The sequence below is a fragment of the Pelophylax lessonae genome (assembly GCF_965119305.1).
Source record: "Pelophylax lessonae genome assembly, chromosome: 7".
Taxonomy (NCBI): Eukaryota; Metazoa; Chordata; class Amphibia; order Anura; family Ranidae; genus Pelophylax; species Pelophylax lessonae.
Genome location: NC_138774.1, coordinates 178055351 through 178073419, shown reverse-complemented (window position 1 = coordinate 178073419; position 18069 = coordinate 178055351). Strand labels below are relative to the sequence as shown.

Genomic DNA, 18069 nt, shown 5'->3' with positions numbered 1-18069 from the left:
CCTATTAACAAGGAAAAAAAGTGCGTATTTATCCATTTGCCAATTCTACTTTAAACTAGGTGCTATAGACAACAGCTCAGTTGCCTCAGTAAAACCATAAAATTTGACCACCTCAACCAGTTATCTGTAGGAAATTGGGTAAATGTATTCTGGTAAGGCATTGTCCACAGATATAGCCTGTCATTTTCCAAAGCTGATCACACGTGACTAGTTACTTTGGCGCAAAAAATGACACAACCAATAGCAGCCACTCGGATGTCATCTTTCATTTATGTGGCACTAGAAAAAGGACTTCAAGAAAATGAAATAACGAAGCCGGATGTAAATTATCTAGATACAGGTACTTTATTTACAAATATTTAGATTAATAGCATTTTGTTACATCGAGGGAAAAGTACAGCAGTCCAGGTTGTTCCTTTAGTCACAGAAACGAGCAGATGACCTACTGTAACTTAAGGAGACGTGGGGGAGGGGCACGGTCTGTGTCAAAATTCTCAGTGAGTAACTTGTGGTCCCTGCACAGTAATGGCTAACCCACTAACCTGCCAACTAAAGGTGAACATCTCAAGAGAATTGCAGAAAGAATAACCCGATTTCTTTGAAGATTTCTTGTTTTAGATTATACAAGGGTACAAAGGATATGAAAACATTCCAGTTTTCTCCTCTCAGCTTGTCTTTAGTCAAGAATTATGAATATTAGATAATCATGCTCGGGGACACAGTGGTCACCCTCGCCTCTGTGCACATAAAGACGGGATGACGGCTCTTTTCACGGAAATTAGTCTATTATCAATGGCAAACGTTCATAACATTTGCCAAAACGGTTGTGAAAGGTGCCGACCGCTGATTATGTCCCACGTCCGAAATAAAATGCATGTTTTACCTTTTTAAAAACCATCCCACTGTAGTGTTTAAAAATGCACAAAAGAAAAGTTAATTCTAAAAAGCAGCAGAACGGTAATCTGGACTCCAAAAATATTAAAAGAAAATAAAGCATATGTGCAATAGTTAAACCAGCCTTCTCATTAAATCTCTATACATCGTAAGGCAGGCAATACACAGCTGTTATACGCAAAAGATCGACTCAAAAAAAGACAAAAAAAAAAAAAAAAAAGTCAGCACACTGCTCATTCCACAATGGGATTTTCTAAAACCGCTTTGTATAAGCCACAGTGCAAAATAAGGTTCAAAAGAGGGCGGAGCTAAGCATTATCTAAAAGTAATTTACACCTACTGCACTATGCAGGGAGGGAGGGAGTCATGTGGTCACATACTGTACAAACTGATATTTCCCGACACACTAATGCCAGGATTAAGTAATGTTTTGTACACAGAATGTATCTTGATGATCTGTTCCTTTTTTTTTTTTTTTTTTTTTTTGTATTTTTTTTTTTTATATTTACGTGTTAAATGTGAGGAGTAAAATTTAGAAAACACGAGAGGAAGCTTATGGGACACGACAGGGGAAAACAAACACCAGAATCATTTGCTTGTAAAATTAAGACAGAACTCAGTGTAGAAACCCTCTTTCTTCCAGATGAGCAAAAAACAATTGAAACAGAAGATGGGTAGAGATTCCCCCCTATCGACATCCACAGCCAATGGGCCTAGTCTAAAAAAAAAAAAAAAAATGGAAACTAAGACAGACCTGGATGAATCCAATCCAGCTCCAGCGCTTCTAGAGAAACTCTGGATTGCCAACATCACAAAGACGATTAAGGAGAAGAAAAGTTCTATATTTATACCATGCAGGAAGGATTGGTTTGTGTGTGTTTATTACTTGACTTGCCTTTGATAACCTGGATACATCTAGAGTTATGTAGCAGTTTAGTATTGTGTTAAACTGTCGCCTCAGCGGAGTCCCCCCCCCACCTTTTCATGAAACCAGTACAATGTACAGGGCAGCAAAAAAAAAATCACTGCTCAAGACAGATGAGCAGGGAAGGTCAGAAAGAAGGCGGCCCTCACAGACAGGTCACTAGCAGCCACAGCCTTCTCTCTGCGGTTGTGGTTCGCTGGTTAGGCGGCCTCCTTGAGGTGCTGATGGTTTATGCTGTACACCGGACTCGGCGGCATTCAGGTCTAGGCTTCCATCTTGGATGTTTTGGTAAATTTTCTTGGCGGCTTCCAGAAAGGCGTCTTCCACGTTCTCTCCTCTGCAGCAGAAAAAAAAAATGCAGTCAGTGATAGAAACTACTGAGGGGTATCAAACTCAAGCCACTCACATATATGCCCTCCGGTTAACAAAGTGACTGTAGTCATCTGCCTCTACAGTATTCTATAAAACACAAGCACAAGGCTACAAAAGAGCCATTACTGTTCATTGACGGACACAGCTCCTGATCTTTATAACCATTGGGTTATACTGCCCCTACAGGAGGAGGACACTAGGCAGGAAAAAGCTTGACTACACCTATGGGCAGTCCCAGGAGTATACACCCACTCTCAGCTATAGGAACTCAGTTTTGTTAAAAGCAGTGTCAGAAGAATTACAACTCCACAGAGGGGCGGGTGCTGCCTGTCAATGAACATCAGGGAAATTAATTTTACAGCAACTCAAAAATCCCATTTTCTCTTTCTTTCATTGATGGACACAGCTCCTGATATTCATAACCATCGGGATGTTCCAAAGCAGTGCTAAACATGAGGGGGTGGGAACAGCAAAAAAATTCCCAAGGCTTAACCGCAGCCAACTGGGCAACAGGAACTTAACAACTGGAGCCCACCTGAAAAAAAAAAAAACAATACACCCTCAAAGAGGATCAGGACCTGTTAGCAGCCTGCAAGACCTTGCTGCCAAAGGAAGCATCCGCAATTGCCAACACATCCACTTTGTAAAGTGTGCAGCAATGACCAGGTGACCGCCTTGCAAACCTGCGTCACTGACGCTTGATGACAGAAGGCCCAGGAGGCATTAAGCGCCCTAGTAGACTGAGCCTTGACAGGGAAAGGAGGAACCTGACCTCTGATGAAACAGGGAATGACCACCGTCTGTCTGATCCATCTGGAAATGGTTGCAGAGGAAGCGGCCAACCCTTTGCGTGGCCCATCCATGAGCGCAGAGTCTGACCAACTGAAAGACTCCGTAGCTGCCAGGTACCCCCTAATTGCCCGGACCACATCCAAGGCATGTAAAGCAATTTCCTTCAGATGTTTAGGCCCATGACAGAGAAGACAACACAATTTCTACATTCAAATGAAAGTCAGAGACCACCTTAGGAAGGAATGGCAGACGGGTGAAGAACCACCTTATCCTTGTGAATCACCAAATAAGGCAAACAGGATAATTTCGACACCCTGCGCGCAGAAGTGATAGCCACCAGAAAGGCTACCTTCTGGGAAAGCAAAAGCAGGGGATCTCCCGAAGTTTCTCAAAAAGAGGCTTCTGGAGGACTGAGAGCACCAAAATTGAGGTCTCAAGGTGGAAACGGAGACCGCACTGGAGGTGTCAAGTGCCTAACTCCCTGAAGAAAGTAGGCACCAGGGAGTATATTGCCAAAGACCGTTGAAATAAGACCGCTAAGGTCGATACCTGACCCTTGATAGTCAAGGCAGGGGGTAACTACAGGGGTTGCAATTGCAACCAGGCCCCATGCTCCAGGGGCCTGTGCTGCTCCCCTGTACACCGTCAGTGGGGGCAACATGTAGAGAAATAACTGTCCTCCTTTTTCCTTCTGTAGCAGGAGGAAAATGGAGGAGATTGGTTCCTCTGTATGCTGCCCCCGCCACTCCTATCCAGTTCACTTGTGCTCTGCTGTCTCTGGACCCCTGTGGACGGCTCTTAATCTGGAAACCGGAGGGTCCACCACCGATGGAACAGTCCACTTCTTAATAAGGTGCAGGGAGAAAACAGGCGCCACACTGAGTGCAGTATGTCAGGATCGTATGTTTAATATATCAAATGAACAGGTACTCACAAACGGTATGATAAAAACAGCATAGCAGTATGTGACAGGGAAATCCCAGTGTCCAGATTCAGGATGGCACTAGCGGTCTCGAAGCCCTGGGTAGTAGCGAGTGGAGAATCGACACTTCCCATATGCTGGGGACACAGCGCTGGCCGTCCTGACGTCACTTCCGGGATACGTACTGGCGCCGGCGACGCGTTGTCGGAGCATGCGCTCCTTCTTCAGGCCGATAATGCGCCATTTTGGACGAGGGCTTAAATAGACAGAAGGGCAGAGCCAGCTGGGTCCTAAAGAGTGCCATAATTCTGACTCAAAAGGAAGAAGCCTGCTATAACACTGAACTGAAACGAAGTGTATTATAGACAAACAACCAAAGCAGTGGTCAACTGGAATGCAGTTATCAAGAAACACTTACATCACATTACATATGTATATATATCCCCATATTGTTACACACAGGAATATATTATCATAATATAGTGATATAATTTAAATAATTTATTATAAAACCAAATATATAAAAAATCAAATATATAAAAATATATAAAAAAATATATAAAAAAAGGGATATATATATAGAAATACCATTTTTCATTTTATAAAAGCCACCATATTTTTATAAAAAATACACCATATTTTTAAAAAATGCACCATATTTTTTAAAAAAGCCACCATATTTTTAGAAAACATATCTTGTCTAAAAATTATAAATCATATAGGTTATCTGAAAATTATCATCAGCCAACATATCCATCCAATAGTGTATCCCATTGGATTATCCTAACTAAGTACATGGCCATTATAAAGGATATTTTAAAAAGGGTATTTTAAATAAGACAATAGGGCATATCTCTCAGATGTCCAAACAAAAAATTATTGAATAGGATCAAATGAGAGAATTGGTCTCAATTTCCTCATTCAAACCACCCGGCACCAAAGTATCTAGGGTATAAATCCAATAGGCCTCTCTTTGACATAATCTCTTATAACGATCTGCTGGCGCAAAGGTAGCGGGTATGGACTCAATAATCCACACCCTGAGGCCGACGGAAAGGTGTCCATGATGCAGCAGGAAGTGGCGTGGAACACTGTGCTTGTCATCACCAGCCTCCACAAACCTGCGATGTTCACCAAATCTCTTCCTCAGGGTGCGGATTGTCCTTCCTACATAAAAGAGCCCACATGGGCATGTGAGGCAATAAACAACAAACTCAGTGGAGCAGTTGTAAAAATGTGTAAATGAATATGTTTTTCCCTTCACTTGAAACATTTTCTGTCCATGTGTGACGTGTTTGCAAGTCAAACACAATTTTTTGCGGCATTGGAACATCCCAATAAGTGGGATCAAGCAAGGTCTCTCTAAACGTGACATAGGTAGATGTTTCAACTTGCTGGGTGCCACCATACTTTTGATGTTCCTTGCTCTTCTATAAGTAACCTTTGGTTTGGGGGGTAAATTCTCCCTCAGATTGGGGTCTTCCAGTAAGATTGGCCAATGCTTGACCAGAATTCGCTCCATTTTTTTAAACTTAGTGTGAAATTGAGTCACGAATCTGGGGATGGCAACTTCTGTATCAGATTTTTCTTTTTTAATACTTTCATGGCCGGCCAGAAGTTGCCATCCCCAGATTCGTGACTCAATTTCACACTAAGTTTAAAAAAATGGAGCGAATTCTGGTCAAGCATTGGCCAATCTTACTGGAAGACCCCAATCTGAGGGAGAATTTACCCCCCAAACCAAAGGTTACTTATAGAAGAGCAAGGAACATCAAAAGTATGGTGGCACCCAGCAAGTTGAAACATCTACCTATGTCACGTTTAGAGAGACCTTGCTTGATCCCACTTATTGGGATGTTCCAATGCCGCAAAAAATTGTGTTTGACTTGCAAACACGTCACACATGGACAGAAAATGTTTCAAGTGAAGGGAAAAACATATTCATTTACACATTTTTACAACTGCTCCACTGAGTTTGTTGTTTATTGCCTCACATGCCCATGTGGGCTCTTTTATGTAGGAAGGACAATCCGCACCCTGAGGAAGAGATTTGGTGAACATCGCAGGTTTGTGGAGGCTGGTGATGACAAGCACAGTGTTCCACGCCACTTCCTGCTGCATCATGGACACCTTTCCGTCGGCCTCAGGGTGTGGATTATTGAGTCCATACCCGCTACCTTTGCGCCAGCAGATCGTTATAAGAGATTATGTCAAAGAGAGGCCTATTGGATTTATACCCTAGATACTTTGGTGCCGGGTGGTTTGAATGAGGAAATTGAGACCAATTCTCTCATTTGATCCTATTCAATAATTTTTTGTTTGGACATCTGAGAGATATGCCCTATTGTCTTATTTAAAATACCCTTTTTAAAATATCCTTTATAATGGCCATGTACTTAGTTAGGATAATCCAATGGGATACACTATTGGATGGATATGTTGGCTGATGATAATTTTCAGATAACCTATATGATTTATAATTTTTAGACAAGATATGTTTTCTAAAAATATGGTGGCTTTTTTAAAAAATATGGTGCATTTTTTGAAAAATATGGTGCATTTTTTAAAAATATGGTGTATTTTTTATAAAAATATGGTGGCTTTTATAAAATGAAAAATGGTATTTCTATATATATATATCCCTTTTTTTATATATTTTTTTTATATATTTTTATATATTTGATTTTTTATATATTTGGTTTTATAATAAATTATTTAAATTATATCACTATATTATGATAATATATTCCTGTGTGTAACAATATGGGGATATATATACATATGTAATGTGATGTAAGTGTTTCTTGATAACTGCATTCCAGTTGACCACTGCTTTGGTTGTTTGTCTATAATACACTTCGTTTCAGTTCAGTGTTATAGCAGGCTTCTTCCTTTTGAGTCAGAATTATGGCACTCTTTAGGACCCAGCTGGCTCTGCCCTTCTGTCTATTTAAGCCCTCGTCCAAAATGGCGCATTATCGGCCTGAAGAAGGAGCGCATGCTCCGACAACGCGTCGCCGGCGCCAGTACGTATCCCGGAAGTGACGTCAGGACGGCCAGCGCTGTGTCCCCAGCATATGGGAAGTGTCGATTCTCCACTCGCTACTACCCAGGGCTTCGAGACCGCTAGTGCCATCCTGAATCTGGACACTGGGATTTCCCTGTCACATACTGCTATGCTGTTTTTATCATACCGTTTGTGAGTACCTGTTCATTTGATATATTAAACATACGATCCTGACATACTGCACTCAGTGTGGCGCCTGTTTTCTCCCTGCAGCTCATCACAAGCCCCTTCTACTTGTTTGCAGAGCAGCCTGCGGAGTGTGGTGCATGGATACGTATGTAGATGGACTCTTTATATAAGGACTCTTCTTATTTAATTTATACCATCTAGTCAGTGTGCTCGTTTATTAGTACAAGTTGGCTATTGGAGTGTGCGGAAGCGTTTGTTGTTATATATTTTTTTGTTTTTTGGACACTTATCTTTTCCCAGTTGTGCGCCAGGTTTAACCCCCTTCACTTCTTAATAAGGGACTTCTCATAGGGAGTATCACCTAGCAACTCGCTTAGGGACCCCAAAGGGACGCTTTGGTCATCCCCACTTTTCAGTGACAATTCTGTCAAAATAGGAGGGGAAAGGGAATTCCTTTGCCGCTCTGGATGGCTTTTGAGTGCCAAAGGGAACCTGTGCCTCCGTCGCAGCTGCGTTCTCCAACTTAAAGTCTCAAGCACAGATACAATCAGTGCGTCCACAAGCGCCTTTTTGTGCGTGGTGGCAGAAGCGGAAGAATCATCCTCACTGTCTGAGGAATCAGGGTGCGTGGTCGCAGACCCAGCAGGGTGACCCATGTCCGTGGCGGCCGAAACAGATTCAGGATCTGAGGAGACGGATGAGGCAGGGGGATGTTTTTATGCCAGCTCATCGCCCAAAAACCACCTCCACCCGGGACTCCAGGACCGCCATCAGTGCATCGATGGATGGATGGGACCCAGGAGGGCCCCGTAGCTCCAGAGAGGGGATGAGGTGGGGAGATGTGCTCCAAAAGACTCCATAAATCACCAGGGGGACCCCACAAAAAAGTGTAAAACACTGCTAAGGGACAATCCCAACCGCTTCGGCAGCACCACCTGGTTGTCAGCCAGAGAGCACCAATCGATCCTCAGCAGAGAGGGAGAGGACCCCACCAAACGTATCACCCAGCAGAAACCAGGCACCGCAGCCACCAGGAGAATCTGCACTGTACAAGCAGCGATCAGGAAATGAAAGGATCCAGGAGTCAGCACCAGGGGATGAGGATGGGCTCCCACTGCCGAAATAACCCCCCGGAGGGCTCCACTGTCATGGCCGCCACTATTTCCAATGTCAAACCACCGCAAAATGGCCACAGGACTACACAAACATGGCCGCTGTGCATTGAAGCACACAAGCTACAAGAAAATGGCGGCCCCCACACGGCACCACAAGGCTCCCAGGAGAGATCCCTAGGCCCCAAGGACAGGTTCAGGCAGGACGGGGGGGGGGGGGGGGCCTGGTAGGAGCCCTTATCAGGAACAACCCCCCCTCCCCCAAAGCCAGCATTGCGCCTTGTCTGCACCCCAGGAGGTGGGCAGACCACCTACACAGCCCTGCCTAAGTGGAGGGGGGGGGGGGAGGAATAGGATAGGGCGAAAGATGAAGGGGGGTGCCTGACGGGAAGGAGGGGAACCCTGGGGTTACACCATCCCACAATAAGGGGCCCATGTCCACCCCAAAACCCTCCATGCAGAGATGGGGGGGAGCAGCTACTCACCATACCAGGAGGGCACCGCTCCAGACAGGAACCCTCGCCATCGGAATGGGGGGGGCTGTCAGCCAGGAGGAACACTGCGACTTGGGTTGAGTCCCGGTCGTATTCAACCTCACGAGGCATTTAACGCTCAGGCAAGCCCCCGCCCAGTGGTGTTATGACGCGGCTGACCTAGCGTGGAGCTGAGGTCTGCGCACTCGCTGGCCAGACTGGGGTGACCACTGGATCTAAATTATCCAGCCCATCACCCAGTCCAGCAGTTGAGTAAAATTTCAATCGAAAAAGAAAAAAAAATTGCCAGGACCAGAGATCCCAGCAAAGAACAAGGTTCTTACTTTCGACGAGGCAGAAAAAGAAAACTATAGCAGAGAGAGGGAGTATACCCCATTGGACTGCCCATAGACGAGGCCAGCTTTTTTTTCTGCCTAGTGTCCTACTCCTGTAGGAGGCAGTATAGCCCAATGGTTAAGACGATCAGGAGCTGGGTTAGTCAATTAAAAGAGAAAAAAATTATTTTAGCCAACTAAGGTCAGTGGCCTATCAGTTAAAGGCTGCAATTGGCATTTTTTTTTCACTCATTAACTGTTTCAGGCTCAATATTAATGCTACTAATAAAGCTGCTGGACAATTTATCGGCTCAGTTTAATGATCTTCACAATAAAATCAATCCAGCAAAATTTCTATTGAAAATTAGTAGTTTCTAGAGATTATCTTTGTTTAAATCTTTTCCTTAAACTATCCAAAATTCATTACTGTCAATGGGAGGAAACCATGGAGGAACTTGACTTCAAACTGTAAAGTTTTTTTCCATCGTGTTAGGCTTACATTTTTTTTAAAAGTTTGGACGTTTAAGCGGTCTGGCTTTAATACTTTAAGTCACTGTCACAGAACCAAAGTGCAGTGAAGTCAGACTCTTGATGTACTAACTTGTCCCAGGTCAGGGACTCCAAATATTGACGCCAGAGACAGCAGGCAAATAGTATTTTCAGAAGGTTAGAGTCTGTATGTCTGTGTAATGGCATATGGAACAACATACACACCTTTTATTATAAAAAATAAAGGCACAGTTTACCTTTAGCAAAAACTTGAATATGTGGGTAAGGGGTGTCTAAAGATAAAATCAAACTGTGAAGCTATGACCGAGGTTGAATATTGTCCTTGCTTTACGTGTATGTCATTTATGTACCTCCTTTGAGGGTGAACTCTCAAATGCTCAGAGCTACTTCAACATAAGTAGGGGTGGACAGCCAGCGATAGGTGTCCCTTAGCAATGTCGTAGCAGCAAGGCAGGATGGGATGATGCAATCTTCAGGGACCTTTTTAGTGAGGCTTCAGAAGGTAGTTAAATGGCCTACACTTATAGCAAGGAATTATCCAACTTCGGTCAAAGTTGCAGTGTTTGTTTTCATCTACAGGCGCCCCTGCATAGGCAGTTTTTTGGTAAAGGTGAATGATGCCTATAAAGAGAACACATCACATTCAGGTTTACAGAACATTTTACTTCCTCTGCATAAAACAAAATTGCAGCTAGAATTTATTCTGTGCAATAAAGTTACATCAGAGTTACTAGGGATACCCTTCACAAAGTGACCTATCAGAAACGTGGGCATTCCAAGCTCAGGGTCTTCCCTGCTCACCAAAATATCCATGGCATGGCACCTAGTGCTTTGGAGAAAAACATTTCCATGGCAAAAATCTACTTTATATCTTCTTGACTGCTAAAAACTGTTCAGAGGAAGGCAGAATTTCTTCTGTCACTTACGTTTTTGCACTTGCTTCCAGAAACAGGAGTCCTGCAGAAGACAAATGAGACCCACATATTAGCAAAGTCCCATAAGAGACCTCAAATCTGGAATCTGAAAAAGGTTGTTCAGAGGAAGTATGAATCGCATACCATTCTCCTCAGCAAACTGCTTGGCCTCCTCGTATGTGACATCACGTTGGGCCTCCAGATCCGCCTTATTGCCTATTAGAATGATTACCTGCAGAGGGGAACACAAGACAATACTGAATGGAACTAATATCGGGACACCCAACCTAGACTCAAGCCTGACTTCCAATTTAACTTCGGGTTCCTGCCTAAAGCAGACCTGGCATCCAACTTCACAATACCATCCTACCTAGACCCAGGCAAACATCCAAAGCAATGAAACATTAGGCCTGACAACTGTGACATGGCTTTATATTAAACTCCACATACAGACCAAGTCCAGACAAACAACCAATTCCTGCCAGAAATTCAACTACAGAATTAAACCTTAGCACAGCCTAAACCAGCCCTAAAAATCACACTTCATTTAGTGCCGGTTCACACTACCACGGCACGACTTTGGGGGCGACCTGTGAAGTCGCGTGCACCGCGACTTCGGCGCGACTTGCACGAAGTCGCTCCAGGTTGCCCTGAAGTAGTACAGGAACCTTTTTCTAAGTCGGAGCGACTTGTGTCGCTCCCATTAGAACGGTTACTGTAGCACACAATGGACCGCGACTTGTCAGGCTGACAAGTCGTGGTAGTGTGAATGGACACTTAGAGACAATGTCTAAATTATGAAAACAAATACCAATTAGCAGGGATTTCTTCACATTTTCGGTTTGGCTAGGAGACAGGAAGTGAAGGGAAAACTCCACAATGGGGGGGTAATCGAACAGGGGGTTATATAACCCTCCCTTGCTGTATCCAAAATGAAATAAAAAAAAAAAAAAAAGAAAAGTTTTGCCTAAACTTCTACATTCTTGCCCAAGCAGCTTCGAGGATTGCTGACAAGCCAAATCTAAGTTACCGTCTTGTAATTTTATGCAGCAAAAAGGATTACAACTGAAGGCAGCTGACAGGCTAGAATATAATTATTTTATGAAGTTTCCCACTCTAGATAATTCATGACACAACAAAGGAAATGAACAGAACTTACTGTGTTTGGATTGGTGAGGTTCCGTGCATCAGTCAACCAGCTGCTTAAATGGTTATATGTGCTTCTCCTTGAAGAGAAAAGAAAAGTTCTGGTGAATGCCTTTTGTAACTCAGCTGCCAAATTTTATTCTTTCTCCACACACAAACTAAAGTCTGAAATGCTAACAAGTGAAATAATCATGGGCAGCTGCGGTTCACCAAGTCGAACTCAGAAATAAATAGACAATAAAACAGCGCTTGCCTAAAATTGAACAAAAAAAGTGCATAAGTGCACCAATAAATAAAGTGCTAAAATATTTCACAACTATAAGTGCTTCAGATGTCCATAGAAGTGCATAAATGTGTTTGAAAATATAAGGTGCTGGAGTGCTTGAAAACCATCAACTGGTGCGGGTGCTTCACTGCCCTCCTGTGACGCCACTCACCAGAAATATTGGACCCACAGCTATTTCAGTCTGGGGTCAATACAGCTTAAGATCAGTGTAGTGAGCGCCACCTTCCAGGGCGTCAAAAGGACATTACCTATAGGTAATGTCCTGGAAGGTGGGGGCGAAACGTGTTGATGTATTTCCGATTACGCCAAAACCATTGACATCACTTCCGGTCCTCTGTGGAACGCACGCCAGGACAGCGTTCCTGGAAGAGTTGTACTCTCTAAAGCGAAATCTGTCTGAATTTTTGTAAGTAGCGTTACACTATGCGCAATAATAAATTGTTTTACGGAGTTGACGATGCCAGCCCTGTATTTTGTTTGAGCCTCTAAGATCGTATAATAGCTGGTGGGCAATGGAGTGCAACATTAACAAGGAGGACCAGTAGCGCTCACTACACCCATCTTAAGCTGTGCTGACCCCAGACTGAAATAGCTGTGGGTCCAATATTTCTGGTGAGTGGGGACACAGGAGGGGAGTGAAGCACCCGCACCCGTTGATGGTTTTCAAGCACTCCAGCACCTTATATTTTCAAACACATTTATGCACTTCTTTGGACATTTGAAGCACTGATAGTTGTGGAATATTTTAGAATTTTATTGTTGCGCTTTGTTAAATTTTAGGCAAGCACCGTTTTATTGTTATCTATTTAAGCTTAAATGGGATCAGGTGCTCCTGTTTTCTTGACTTGAATCATGCTTCACTGTGGCTATGGTGTTTTTTTTTTTTTTGCACAGTGGTGGTTTTGTGCCAAACATAATTTTTGGATTTAGGGCCAAAAAAGTAATCTTGTGGCGCTTTTCCACTGCATGGAACCGAACGGTTCGGCTCGCTTTTGCGCTTTTCCACAGCATGGTACCGCATGGTACAGTGTTGGAACGGGTCGGTACAGTACGGCGGCGCTTTTCCACTACATGGAACCAAACGGTACGGCTCGCTTAAACAGTAACACCTCGGTTGTGGTTCTAAGAGGGCCGTACCGGTACCATATCCCACAATCCTTTGCATGCAGCCTTGACCGTTTGTCACTACTAGCCACAGATTGGTCAGAGAATCGTTGTTATCCCACCCACTTACAATTAGTGGTAAAGCAAACCGTACCAAACCGTTCCAACACCGTACCATGCTGTACTATGCAGTGGAAAAACAAACTGAGCCAAGCAGGGCCGAGTGGAGCCGAGCAGGTACTTGCAGTGGAAAAAAGTGCCATTGGTCTCATCAGACCCCAAGATTTTCCCACATGCTTTTGCATAATGTAGCTGGGCTTGTATATTTTTCTTAGTAAGACATTGCTCATCACCGCCACCATACCCCGTAGCTCAGACATATGAAGAATACAGGAGATTGTCATCATATGTAGTACACAAACCAGTACTTGCCACATATTCCTGAAACTCTAATTTAGGCCTTTTGGTAGCCTCCCGGACCATTTTTTTTTTTAATTTTTTTTATTTTGGAGGAACATCCCTTTCTCGGTAAAGGTCACTGCTGCGTCATTTTCTCCACTTTCTGATGACCACCTTCACGGTGTCCCATGGTATATCGAATTCCCTGGAAATTTACTGTACCCTTCTTCTGACTTATACCTTCCAACAAAAATCCCTTCAGTGCTTTCTAACCCCTTTGCAGAGCATGGCTTTTGCTGTAAGGAAAAAAATTCTACTAGAACAGTCAAACTTTATATGGTGTTAATCAAAATCACTTTCATTGATGGCAGGTGTGTACTGACTACTATTTAGGCCCCTTTCACATTTATGCAACCTAAAAAATTGCGCGATTTTGCCTGGACGGACTTGAAGTAATGCCTAGGTCTATGGACCTCAAAACGAATTTAAAAAAATCGGCCCAAAGCAGTGCAGGGACTACCTTGACGTCGCACAGATATGAGCGGTACTCATTTGGAAATCATGGAGTAGGACTTGTCATGGGACTTTGCAGTCCCAAGTCGCAGGACAAGTCGCACAAGTGTGAAAAAGGGCCTTAATATCAGTTTGAAAGTGATTGCTCAATTCTGAACACAGCAACATCCCTACTTAGAAGAGAGGGTGTACACCTTATGCAACCACATTTCATTTTTTCTTTTTCTGCCACTAAACCATTTAGGTTGATTTTTCATTGAATTGCACAAATATTGGGTCACGTTAACCACTTAAGACATGAATAGGTGGGGGAGATTCTGTATAGAGGCGGCAAGAAGCCAAGAAAAACTCACGGCGCTATGCCCAAATAGAACTGAAAAGAGGAAGTCCCCGTCTTTTCTCCACTTTTCTGTCACTTTTATGAGCTATATACGCTTTGTACCTCCCCTGTTTCCGCTCCCCCAGTCACTTGTATTCAAGCCGGGTTTCCCTCAATATCCCCAGAATTCCCCACCCCCCCCCCTTTTGTTTGGTTTTGTTTTGGCATCATGCCCGGTTTGTGTTTGTTATGTTTAAATGAATTTTGTATGCTTATTACGCAATACTATTTTATTGCACTGTTATACTAATTATGTCATAGTGCCGTTTGTTTTCTGCTTATGTAGTGCTGGTAATTCCTTACACTTGGATCCTGAAGAAGCCCCTAAATAGGGCGAAATGCGTTGATCCAGAATAACTTACATCGAATCTATTTGAGCCCGCCAAGTTTGGGTGTAATATATATATATATATATATATATATATATATATAGTGGATTATGTTACTGTAACATTGATCACCTATAGCATGTTTTTAACCACTTGCCGACTGCGGCAGAGTGGCTCTCCTGGGTCCAGCGACGTAGACCTACGTTCACTGGATCCTGCCCCCTCTCGGCGGCGCGCGCACCGTCGGAGGATCGCTCCCGCTGTATTCGGACACAGCTGGAGTCGGCCCAGGGAAGGAGAAGCACTGATCACCGCCAGTGAGGAAATCCACCAGCTTGGGTAAACAAAGCAGGCAGATCTTCTCTGTGACAGGCAGGGACAGATTACAGGATTCAGCATAGCTGAACCTGCGATCTGTATCTCTGTCACACAATCCCCTCCCCCCCACACACATATGAGGCATACATTTAACTCCTTTATCACCAACAGTGTTAACCCCTTCCCTGCCAGTGTCATTATTACAGTAACAGTGCATATTTATAGCACTGATTACTGTAATAATGTCACTGGTCCCCCCAAAAGGGTCAAAAATGTCAGTTAGGGGTCCAATCTGTCTGCTGCAAAGTCGCAGTACCGCAAAAAAAAAAAAAAAAAAAAAACACACGCAGATAGCCGCCATTACTAGTGAAAAAAATAAACAATAAAAATGACAAATCTTTCCTGTAGTTAGTAAACGCAATAACTTTTGCGCAAACCAATCAAAACACAAAAATACGCTTATTGTGATTTTCTTTACCAAAAATATGTAGCAGAAAACAAATTGGCCTAAAATGTTAAAAAATGTTGATTATAAATGTTTTTTGGGGAATGTTATATATCAGAATGTGAAAAATATATATTTTTTTTTTTTTCAAAATTGTCACTTTTTTTTTTTGAAAATCGCACAGGTGATCAAATACCACCAAAAGAAAGCTCTATTTGTGGGGAAAAAAAGGACATACATTTAATTTGGGTACAGCGTCGCATGACCGCGCAATTGTCCGTTAAAGTAACGCAGTGCCGAATCGCAAAATATAGTCTGGTCAGAAATGGGATCAAATCTTCCGGTCTTAAAGTGGTTAAAAATACGCTCATTGAGAATTTTTTTGTCAAAGACATGTAGCTAAATACATTTTGGCCTAAATCTATGACAAAAACTGAATATATTGGATATTTTTTAACTGTCAAAGTAGAAAATGTCAATTTTTTTCGCAAAATTTTTGCTCTTTTTTCATTAATATCGCAAAAAATGAAAAGCGCAGAGGTGATCAAATACCACCAAAAGAAAGCTCTGTTTGTGGGAAAAAAAGGACAAATTTTGTTTGGGTACGGCGTTGCATGACCGCGCAATTGTCAGTTAAAGTCGCGCAGTGCCAAGTTGCAAAAAGTGGTCTGGTCATTAAGCAGGAAAATCCTCCGGTCCTAAAGTGGTTAACATTTGATGTACTAATACAGGGCTTGACAAATTTTCCTGAAATCTAGGAGCCAGCTAAAAAAGTAGGAGCCAGTTTTTTTTTTTTTTTTTTTTAAACAAACCACCAAGCTTTATTTCCAAAAAAATAACATACTAAATTTACACATAAAAACCTAGAACCCCACTCTCTCCTCTTTAGCGCAATCGGATGGAAACAGACTGCCATCTGATCCGATCCACAGGATGGATAGAAAATAGAACCACCATCTGTCTGTTTTTGGCAGACAGGATCAGATGGCGGCAGATTACTGCTCCATAGACGAGACTGAAGGGTCCGATCAGGTCTGCCTGAAAAACCGACAGGCGGACCTGATCAGACAGCCCGTGTGAAAGGGGCCTTGGGCTGTGGCATGGCGATGAGGAAAAACATTTTTTTATTATATAATATATTTTTTTTATTATAATTATTGAATAAAAAAAAAAATAGAATTTATTTTTTTTTATAATTGAAAAAAATAAATACTTTTTTTTAATAATTAAAAGAAAAATAATTTAATAATTTAATAAAATTAATAATAATAATAAAATAATAATAATAATAATAATAATAATAATAATAATAATAACCACACTCCCTGTCCACTTACCTTTTAAGCAAAGGTAAGTGGACAGGGAAATTAAGCCTGCAAAAATTTCCCTCTCATCTCCTCTTGGGAAGGAGATGGACAGGCATTGAGGACAGGCAGGGGAAACCGCCATTAGTTACTGCTTGTCAAACTCCCGGCCACCACAAGAGGGTGTCAGTTCCCCGTTCTCTCACTGAAGGCCGAAAAGCGGCGGCCTCAATTTTCGGACGGCACGGAAGTCCGTGCACTCGGTGAGTGGTTGGGGGGGCGCAAAAGGGACACGACACCTCTTGCAGTGCACCCCAGGCGCCAGGTCGCTAATTCTAGTCGCCAATGCGACCTGGCGCCCAGGGTTTGTCGAGCCCTGTACTAATAAATGATTCATGTTTATATTTGTGAATTATAGAGTTTTTATTACAAATAAGATGCTGTAATATTAGGCACCTTAAAATCCCCCTTTTTTTCCTGCCTTTTCCTCCAAGTGGAGAAAAAAAGAGACAGGGGCTTCCTCTTTTCATTAAGCACTTAAAGCGGTAGTATCCCGCTTTTTGACACTTTTACCTACAGGTAAGCCTATAATAAGACGCCGAGGGATCATGGCAGCGCCCGCAGCGATGTCTGGGGGTCCGTGTCGGGGCTTCGTTCTAAGGTAAGTAATACATAATGAGCTAGTATGCGATGCATACTAGCTCATTATGCCTTTGTCTTGCAGGTTTTTAATTATTATAGGCTTACCTGTAAGCCTATAATAAGCGGCGCATGCGCTCTGTAAGTCCGTGGGGACCTTCAGTTTTGCTTGCCGGGAGCCTGCCGGAAAATCACTCCCGCACGCATGCGCGGGAGTGACGTCATCGCGGCTCCGGCCAATCACAGCGCCGGAGCCGCCGAACCCGGAAGAGTCGCCGAGGGATCATGGCAGCGCACGCAGCGATGTCCAGGGGTCCGTGTCGGGGCTTCGTTCTAAGGTAAGTAATACATAATGAGCTAGTATGCGATGCATACTAGCTCATTATGCCTTTGTCTTGCAGTTTTTTTTTTTTTTATTGTTTTTGTTTGGGTGTACAACCGCTTTAAGGTTCACCCTATAGAAGTTTTACTGCTACAGGGAGACACCTCTGCACCAGATAACGTGTGTGTGTATATATATATATATATATATATATATATATATATATGTATAAAAAAATAAATGGTGATCCGACTCTTCCGGATAGGGGGCACACATGTGCACCGCCTTGCTTGTGCTGTGTTTACAGTGTAAGCAGATCAACGGGTGCATTATACCCAATGTCTGTCTGCACCGGCCGATCCTTAGGTAAAGAGAGACAGAACAGCAATTTGCCTATTTAAACAAGGCAAATCGCCGTTCTGACAGGAAAGAAGGGGTGG

The 18069-nt window shown here is 43.0% G+C and overlaps 1 protein-coding gene across 1 annotated transcript in view; it reads right to left on the bottom strand.

Annotated features, from left to right (window-relative positions):
• Positions 1-322: 322 nt before the first annotated feature.
• The window catches only part of RAB14 (RAB14, member RAS oncogene family), an 84918-nt gene continuing 67171 nt past the window's right edge, over positions 323-18069 (bottom strand). Inside the window, exons 6-9 of the mRNA XM_082262804.1 lie at positions 11605-11671; positions 10590-10677; positions 10458-10488; positions 323-2156 (exon numbers count right to left, since the gene is read on the bottom strand). Of these exons, the coding sequence (XP_082118930.1) occupies positions 1979-2156; positions 10458-10488; positions 10590-10677; positions 11605-11671 (364 nt within the window). The 3' untranslated portion in view covers positions 323-1978. The remainder of the gene's footprint in view (positions 2157-10457; positions 10489-10589; positions 10678-11604; positions 11672-18069) is intronic.